This window comes from Haliotis rubra, unplaced genomic scaffold (genome assembly GCF_003918875.1).
Source record: "Haliotis rubra isolate DU_JTF1 unplaced genomic scaffold, ASM391887v1 Scf174, whole genome shotgun sequence".
NCBI lineage: Eukaryota > Metazoa > Mollusca > Gastropoda > Lepetellida > Haliotidae > Haliotis > Haliotis rubra.
In genome coordinates this window covers 92,244-102,275 of record NW_025765714.1, presented here as the reverse complement: position 1 = coordinate 102,275, position 10,032 = coordinate 92,244, and the positions used below count along the sequence as shown (strand labels likewise).

General features: G+C 40.0%; 1 protein-coding gene across 1 annotated transcript; it reads right to left on the bottom strand.

The window, feature by feature from the left end:
- Window positions 1-1,387: 1,387 nt before the first annotated feature.
- On the bottom strand, window positions 1,388-9,868 carry LOC124272882. The gene is made up of 10 exons (XM_046708102.1): window positions 9,534-9,868; window positions 8,254-8,384; window positions 7,398-7,489; window positions 5,683-5,904; window positions 4,219-4,310; window positions 3,887-4,017; window positions 3,535-3,626; window positions 3,111-3,329; window positions 2,631-2,666; window positions 1,388-2,206 (listed from the first exon to the last, which is right to left on the bottom strand). The coding sequence occupies exons 1-10, from the start codon at window positions 9,651-9,653 to the stop codon at window positions 2,130-2,132; spliced, it is 1,212 nt and encodes a 403-aa protein (XP_046564058.1). The 5' UTR covers window positions 9,654-9,868; the 3' UTR covers window positions 1,388-2,129.
- Between the last annotated feature and the right edge of the window lie 164 nt (window positions 9,869-10,032).

The following is a 10,032-nucleotide window of genomic DNA, read 5'->3' as shown; positions in this document are numbered from 1 at the left end:
GTATTTCAGCTATATATCTAAACATTTATCATTATCATTATTCACACTGTTATCTATGGTTCGAGATTTATCATTATCATTATTCACACTGTTATCTATGGTTCGAGATTTATCATTATCATTATTCACACTGTTATCTATGGTTCGAGATTTATCATTATCATTATTCACACTGTTATCTATGGTTCGAGATTTTATACCAACACGGGGCGGTGGGGTAGCCTAGTGGTTAAAGCGATGGCTCGTCACGCCGAAGACCCGGGTTCGAATCCCTACATGGGTACAATGTGTGAAGCCCATTTCTGGTGTCCCCCGCCGTGACGTTGCTGGAATATTGCTAAAAGCGGCGTAAAACCAAACTCGGTCAGCCAATCACTCAGTCATACCAACACTATGACTTCATCAGGTCCACGACAGCATGTCAAACCCTTACGACGTGGCCGACGTAATTCAATGGTACGTAACAGGCCGTGTTGAAGTTAGTTTCACGATGCTGTTTCAATCATTCTGTCGCATTAAAAATGTTGCCATGTCTTTTTTTATTTAACTGTCAAACTCGACCCGTTATTTTGCAACGTTTTTGAAATTGGATCGGACTTAAAAATTACCAACTGGGTGGGCTTGCAAAAGTCACTTCAAGATATGAACCGGGGAGCGGTGGGTGAGCTGGCTTAGGCGCCAGGCTAGTGACCCAGCGAGGTTGAGGTGTCGGGATCGATCCCACCTGTGAGTCAACTTTGTGTGCAGACTCTTTCAGTGTTGTCACAGCCACTAGTGTACAGTACACAACCCTGTGCACTAAAAAGAACCCACAAATCCGTTGGTATATGACCAGATGGTGGCCACATGAATACGTGCAAACACCTAGTTGCGGGTACAGCAACGTGCAGTGAACTTGGACAAAGTACTGTGACTATGTGTCCCAGTCCACCCAGCTGTGAATGGGTACCTCGTTAGGATGAGAAAGCCACAATAACTAGTGTCTGCAAGAGTTGAGAGTTGAGATTGATAATAGGTAGTGTTGTTGAGATCGACATCCAATGATCGAGGGGGAAAATCCCAGGGCCTTGAGCATGTACTAGTTGCGTGGATATGTGGATTATATAATAAAATATCCTTTAATTTAATTAATTAAATGAGCATACTACACGTGATGTCTCTATGGATACATGTACTGCAACTTGGCTTCTTCTGAAACCTAGACTTACGATAATGATTACTAAAAGGTAGTCCATATGTAATAAAAGCTGCTTCCCGGGACTTTCTATCTGAGCAAGTCTCTTCACTTCACATTTGTATTGCTGCCCAAAAGAATTAAAACCCTGTTATGAACATAAAGCGTACATTTCCCCCGTATGCAACTGCTGCAATGAAAATACTTCTGGAGTGGTTTATACATCAGTATTTATTTAAACATTATTATCGGATACCCAGCCCACAAGTTTAGGCAACATTTGAGAAGATGCCTTATTTCACCGGCATATTTCATGGCTCAGTTCAACTGACACTTGTGAACGTTGTCTTGAGTCGAGCAAATCCGATGTAACTTTTAGAAGACTGATACTTTCGCTGAGTTGTGTTTTTTCGGGAATGGGTTCTCACCGATTCAGAAATGATACAATGTTTACATGTTTTAAATCATCAACTCATTAAGCAGATTGGTCTAAATTGATCTAAATGATTTTTTGTTTATTGATTCGCATTTACACAATTCAAATTGTATGTAAACGAAACTATATACTCTCACCTACATATATGTAACAACCACCTGCAGGTGCACCTGATGCCATTTGAGTCATTGACTACAGCCATGGTTGTGCTTTCGTGCAAATGTACCGACTCTGCTGATCAAACGACATCAGCAGTCAATACTTCAAATAATAAGTTCTCTCTCATACAACCTTCAAAAATAAATTGTAAATATATATAAATGAAAAATGTTATGGTGTAAATATGTTCTCTTGGATATTTATATGTGTAACAATAACATGTTGACGCATCTGATGCCATCTGATTCATTGACTGCACCCATATTGAACTTTAGTGCAAATGTCAAGACGCTGATCAAAGGTCGTCTGTTTATACTTCAAATGGTACATTCTCTCTCATGCATGCATACATGCACTGCACTAAATGGACAAGAAAATGACAAGTGCAAGTAGGATAAGCTGGTAGTCGGAGATGGAAGTAGTTCCTCCGCTAATTTCTGCAACAAGAAAAGCAGAACAAAAGCAATAAGTGGAAAACAGGGCTTTCTGGCAATGAGGAACTCGTATAATTAACATCTTCCAGGAAGCCTCACATACATTTTTCAAATTGTCACCGATGTACAAAATGTTATAGAATGTTATGTACAAAGACAAACATCGTAATACACGCTTATAAATGCTCGATGAGTATTTGGAGGCGTATGCCCATACCAAGGGCTCTACCAAGTTTGTCACCGTCAAGTGTAAACAGTGTAGTTAAGAATATATGAATGTTCTGATTTTTGAGTCACATGTCCACGTTTGAGAGGTATAAAGTCCCTAACATCCGTCGTAAGTACATGACTGATAAATCCATTAGCGGGTTCATGTTCGAGAAAACCGATCACAGGGGTTGGCTTCATTAATATGTCCACAACCTACCTTTTCCACATGGCTGCTTGTAACACGGGTCACACGCTGTTGGAGAAAGGTAGAAGCATTATTACACTTCACAAAGACATATCCTAAATGAAACGGTGACACATTCACCCACTTGATACATGATCCGTGAAGATTTAGGTTAGAATGTGTCCTCAGCCTCACATAGTTCTCGTTATAGCGATCTCACAGGATTAGGTTATGGGGCTCGCTGACTTGGTGGATACATTTCATCGGATCTACATTTCTTAGATCGATGTTCATAATGTAAATCACTGAATTGTCTGGTCCAGGCTCAATTATTACAATATGGCTCGAGATATGCTAAATGGGGCGTTTAACACCATGCAAGGAAACAAAACATGACACGACACGTATCTTGCAATTATTTTTCAGAAACAATGAGATCTCTTTTAAACATACACTTGTATTATTTATAGGGTAACTTGAATGGTTATTAAGAAACAGTAATGGTACAATTACGGTTGTTCTGGGACGTCAAGAGGAACGCAGCAGGGTTCACACACAGATTCTGAAGGAAGGAGTTAGCGCGGTACTGGAAATTTGGAGCCAGAGACTTGCGGCGACTCCATACAGTAGATCTAGCCCTTGTGCAATTTCCACTTGTGCTCACGTTCAGGCAACCGTACATGACAGCGTAGTTATTGTAGTCGGTATCGACGATCCAGTATGGATAGTTATCTGTGCCAATGATTAAATTACCAATAGTCACTATATCGATTACCACATGTAATGCAAACTATACTTTAGGTTCAGGGGAGGAGCGGTGAAGGAGAACGAGATAGAGGGAGGTCGTGTGAAACGTGTGAAAAAACATTTCAGCAAACATCAGTACGCAGATGAAATGTCCAGTCATGCATCTATAATGTGTTTGTTTATTGCGTACCTGAACCTCCCTCTGTGACGTTGAAATGTAGTTTCCCGGGTGTTCCAGATAACGTTAGTGATGCCTGTCTGTAGAAACATCCCTTGTCAGTCCTGGAAATGAACAGATTGAATGTGTAGATCTTTTAACATATTCATGACACCCTTAAGCATTAATTTTGCATTTACAAATGTTGGTATTTCTATATTCCGGCAATCGTGATTGTTTGGGAATTTGTATTAAAAATGCAGTTATCTACAATCATGATAACGTTGACTTATCAACAAAAATAGATAGAGTTCGACATATGAAAATGGAAAAGTACGATGTTTGACTGTATCTATATTTCTGATCTGGTATGACTTGTTCCTACCTGCCTCTGATGTATCCCTTCAGAGATCCATCTTCTTGAAGGATGTACTCATGTTGGTAATCCTGGAACAACTCAGATGCAGGGATGTATACCTGTGCCAACCACTGCATCTCATACCAAGTGCCGTTAAACTGCAAGACACAAAGATCACAGTGTGATTCAGTGATAGTCAGATTACTTTCAAGAAGCTGTTGTTCCAGGGTGTGTGCTGGAGGGAAAGTACAGTGATGAAACTATCAGCGCCCAGAAGCAGTTAACGATATGTCAACATATGCATGTTGACGATATGTTAACATATATAGCAATATTACAACTGAGCATAAACCACTTACTAGTGTGATGTTGAAGTCCGGTTGTATTGGTACATCGGAGACCTGACAGCTTTGGTCTGGTGTTATCTTGTATTGGGCCGGTACATTGCATTCTGTGGAAAGGAAAATAAGAAATGATGATGTTGATTTAAAGAATACCAGTTTGTGACGTGGTACTGAATCGGGAGTAAGGAATTAATTACTAATCAAATATATCCATTGTGGTATAACGGTGTGTGGTCTTAGCTTTCTACTGGTATTACCACATACATGTACATAAATGAAGTGAAAAACCCCTTTTAATGCATTAAAATCATCTGTCCCCCACCCTCATCTCTCTCTTTGCCGGACAAAATAAATAAATAAATCATTTGCATTCACACTCCTTCTAATTTATACATATCACTTACTTGTTTTTTGTATGTAACTGAGCACAGTTTTGCAAAAATCTGACCGACAACGCGTCCGACAATAAGTCCCAGCCATTGCGACCTAATTTTCGAAATTTCCGCTACGGTTTCAAGGAACCCCAATGATCTTGCTGTATTTGGTGATGCCAATTTAGCGAGCGATCCTGTTTCAGGTCACCCCAATTTAGGCACTGTCACTTCTTCACGACCAAACAGATTTCCAATTGCCGAGCATTGTTCCTTATCACAAGAGTTTAATCTCTCGCTGTTACCGGGTTCTGCCCCGTGATCTGTTTAAATACTGCTCATTAAATTTCACAATAAACAATCACAAATAAATAGAATACATCAACGAGATCTGCTTCCTATTCGCCACGCCGCACAACTTCGAAGTCGGTCAGTGTATTATAACGAGGTCAAACGAATCCGTCAAAGTTTTATACTAGGTACAATGACAGTTTGCTAAAATTATACTGTTATTGATATTTGTTTCTGTTTGATAATTTTATTGACGTTGTGCTTATTAAAGCAGTTTCAAACCTTTTGACCAATTTGTTGAAATTTTTTAAGGAATACTTTGAAAACTATTTCTTCAAGGGTTGGGATACATGTGCAAAAAAATCGCCAAGTATACAAACATCGCTACAATACGGTCTTGAACAGAATGACATTACAACATTTTACAGGTATTAAAACACATCACTGTAAACAATCATGGAGAAGTGGGTAAAAAGCGTATGTGTAAACATCAAAGTGCGAAATTATAAGAATTGAATGTCACTTTGTGTGTTTGCACTGAAAAATGAACGATGTCAAAGCGTTGTTCAAACTGGTGTGAACGAGCGAGTTTACGAGTGACATTCAATTCTTAAGTAGTACATAAATGTTGTTAACGGCATTGTGTATAATTGGTGGTGTGGTTATTTTTCAATTTATTGCTGCGTGTGCATAAAGTTGCAAAACCATACAATTTCTTCTCACTCAGGTTCCCACATACTGGAGAAATACCGTTTACTTCATATCACCGTACTTCATGTACAGTGCATTGCCAAACGAGCATGTGTTCAGTATTTACCTTTTTCTTGTTTAGTGTCCAGGAAGGTAGAAGCTGGGAGGCAGGTAAGATTGTACCAGGATGGAGCTTTGTCCTTGATAATCTGTGGAAACTTTGGTGTTCGGCTCCAGATCCATGATTGAGCCTCATTGCATGTCCCGTCGTTAGAAACGTTGTAACAGCCATAGACAAAAGCGTATTGAGTGTAGTCGGTTTCCAATACCCAATACGGAAATTCTCCCTCTTGAAGAAGAATAGTTAACAGGTTCAATCACAGGGAAATGGTACATTTGCTTTATAAAGAAATCATGACGCATTAACCAGCCACACTAGTGAGCTGGGGATGACAAAGATGGCGATTAGAATCATGATCACTACCATTCTCATTTACAGGTTAATATCGGACAATGCAGCAAAACATTTGGGAGTTTGGGTGATCCACACAGTTTTGGATCATTGCTCCTTTCACAATCAGTCCCGGAAGTGAATGGGACGTCTCACAGAAAGACCTGCCCAGTCAAAACCAACCAAAAACTTTTCGAAGAATGTGTAGGCTCCACGACACTGCAGCCCCCTGTCGAATGTCAGAAGGGCTGTGTTCTTGGAAGCAAACCCTCTCCCAATTTTACCCAAGATACAAGGTCAGGTTTGTTGGCTTAGATAGGTCTGAGGCCGAGAATAACATGATTGGCGTCCAACACAAAGCCACCAGTGACCATGATTGTAATAAAAGAAATGCGTAACTCCCAAGGTGTTGCACAGTCTCGTTAACCTCATTGCAAGGTTGCTCGTCTTGTTTGCTGGACAATTGGGTAGACGGAAATAGAAATTCATTTCAAAGAACATATTCGTATGGAAACTTGGTATATATCTTGCAGGATTAAGAAGCTATTCAAATGACTTCTTGGACTGTTTGACATTATTCACAATTATAACCTATGTGATGAAAAGCTGTGTAGCATGTATTTAATTCAAAGAGCAAACTTGTTTGACAGTCACAGAAACACTCTCATCCTACGAAAACTATATGCACTGCATTGTATTGCATTCGGATTTTTCATCAGGTCTTTTCAGACTATCAGATTATCAGGTAATGAAACACACCGATAGGGACATAATGTTTTCGTGTAAGTTGCTATTGTATTTCTCTACTCATGGTTCCTCAAGGTTACAGTTGGTATAGATCACAATTTGTTTGCAAAACTTCGTCTCGTCGGTGCCATGGACTTTCAACTTTTGTGATCTTGTGTTTTTTATTTAATATTTATCAATATAATTCTGTCGAAATGATTTGATACATTTTCACGAATATTCAGCTAAAGTTTGTATACATGGGTAATGCTTTAGTTCTAATCCTGCTAAGATACTTTGCCGTCAATTCCTGGAAGGTTGATGTAAGTTTTGTTCCAGGTATATGTCATTCCTGTCAAGGCCCACTACGGAGAGGCACATTAGACCTTGTACTTATGATTACTCATAACTTGTATTACATATTTGCATTTTGATGCGTAAATCCTGAATATCATTGTTTAGTAACATAGTGGGTGATAGTTTTACATGGGCGTTTAAACGTTATAGTGAGGGTCCGGCCTATTTGTAAATGCGTCTTCAACTTATTTTTGTATGTAGACACCTTGTCGTTTTATTTGCATTCTCAGTCTGAACAAAGAAACTGCTGCTATTCCCTGATTACAGATTGTATTTGTGTCTATATTTAATAACCTGCGGATTCTTACTTTGGGATGTATAGATGAGTTTTCCAGGACTGTTTGTTGGGTAGAGATTGAAATTCACGAAAAAGCATTTTCCATCCGGGGCTGTCGGATCACTGAAAGGGGAAATGCCATCGTGTTTAAATGTGTATATGTAAATACCTGTGTTACCCGTACCAATATGTTTCACACACTACCAACGGATCTATATGATACAGGTGAAGTGCATAAATGCTGTTTCCCCACTCTGAAGTTGCTTTCGTTTCCGTGGGTTCAACTTGCGGTTCCCCCTGAATATGTTTCAGGTTTCTCGGCATCACATTCGTCTCGTTGGCTTGACATCTTTGGTAAACTCGTAATAATTGCACTCCTGCCACTCTAAGCTGACTGTTCAAACCGGTCATAAACACAAGACACTCTTTCACTCAGTCGATTTTCTTTACTCTTATTGTGTGCCAACATCCCAAAACCAGTGGGTTTTACGAAGGAGTCACCATCTATTATGAGCATTCTCTCAGAACCTTCTCTCCAAACGTGACATTGTTGAAATGCTGTTGAAATGGCATGAATTTGGTAAATAGTCCATATCAAGTTTCTAAATATTGGTTTTCGGTATTTGTTTATTTGCTTGTGTCTCATCTATGTTTCAACTATATGATGGAGGTCTGTTTATAATATAGTCTGGAACAGTCAATCGAGAAATTGATGAGCATCGACCTATGTAATCGGGATACACTGGCGTGCAGCAATCAGATCAGTAAAACCTGACCATCTGTTCACGTTACTTCTATCTTTCGGCAAGCATGTCTTGCTGAAGATCAAATAATATGCATGCACATCAATGCAAGTACAAGTGAAGCATTTTACTCCCGTGTCTTACCGTCCATTGATGTAGTTTGTAATGTTGCCACTCGTTGTTTGAACATAGTAGTGGTAATAGTCGTTATATCTATCTTCTGGCTGATAGTAGATCTTGGTATGCCATTGGTATTCATACCATTTGCCTACATACTGCAACATAAAGGACACTGGAGTGTAGGATCATTATGTAATGTACTGTTTGTCACGATCTCATTTCTTGACAAAAGATTTGATTGGTAATGTAAATTCTCAAAAGTTGAATAGTCTACAGTACGAGCAGAATTCCTACAGATTGCTATCCCTGGTTTCACATGCAGTCATTGTTGAAGCTTGTGTCTGAGTGGGTGACACACTGTCAAGTACAATAGTCGGTATTACACGTTTAACGATGAATAACGTTAATTCCGAAGATCTTATTGCTGACATGGCACGGCAGTTTGTCAGACATTTAAAGGTGCAAATCACATGTATGTATGATACACCTATGTCAAGTGAGTGAGTTGGGTTTGACGCCGGTTTTAGCAATATTCCAGCCGGATTTAGCAATATTCCAGCAACATCACGGCGGGGGACACCATGTGCACCCACATGGGGAATCAAACCCGGGCTTTCGGCGTGACGAGTGAACGCCTTAACCACTAGGCTCCCCCACCGCCCCCTAATGTCATGTGGGTCTGTTGGAGACCGTTACGTCTATCACAAGTAATTAGTCGTCTTGGTCGAAAACATCAACAAACGGGAACGGTAAAGGACAAGAATTGGAAGGTGATCCATCCATGGGCATGTAACATTATCGGCTGTGGTGTTCTATCGGCTACCATTTTGATCTAATCATCTCACGAGTCAAATCGTTCTGAGTGAGTGAGTGAGTAAGTGAGTATTGTTTTACGCCGATGTTAGCAATATTCCAGCAATATCACGGCGGGGGACACCAGAAATGGACTTCACATATTGTACCCATGTGGGGATTCGAACCCGGGTCTTCGAGCGAACGCTTTAATCACTAGGCTACCCAACCGCCCCAAATCGTTCTGGCAATGTCAGGATGGAAGGTTCATATACTGTATAATACGACCATGTCCAGAAAACACATCTTCTACTACCAGCACAAGGATATCACTGGTGACACACTAACATTGTACTACGACATTTGTAGCTTCCCATGTCATAGTCAACAGTGGTTTCAGTGGTGTATAAAACCTTAAATTCATAATGTAAGGAAAAACCAAATTACACGTCTAAGCATACACCTCCATCCAGTAACAAGGATATATAAGAAACAGATCAAATATGGCTTACCTTATCGAGGTCAAAGTTGGGCTGAATGGGTAAATTGTTAACACTACAGTTACCTTCTGTAAGGGGTAAAATGTTGAACAACGTAATGCAAAATACACACAACAATTTGTCAAAGTACATTGTCCTTTAGACTGTCGAATCGAATACCAAATCAGAAGAGAAGACAGAATCCAACAGTATCCAAAATGTTGGCTGTGTACAAGTGACGTTTGAATATTACAGAGGAGTCTGTATCCTTCCACTACTGCGTAACTGGGCGACTGTACAGGTCGACTGATGGGGTTCTGGTAATAGAAGAGACACTTGGTTCACCTCTATTCACCTGCAACTGCATGACTAGGCACATAGTTGACTGTGGGGGCTGTGGTAATAGGGAATGAGCTCGGTTCACCTCTATACGCCTGTGAAAAGAGACTTGAACAAAAGCTCCCGTTTCGGTTTTGCAACGAACAAATTTAAATCGATGTTTAGACCCCACCGAAGTGCCTTAAATGCTTTG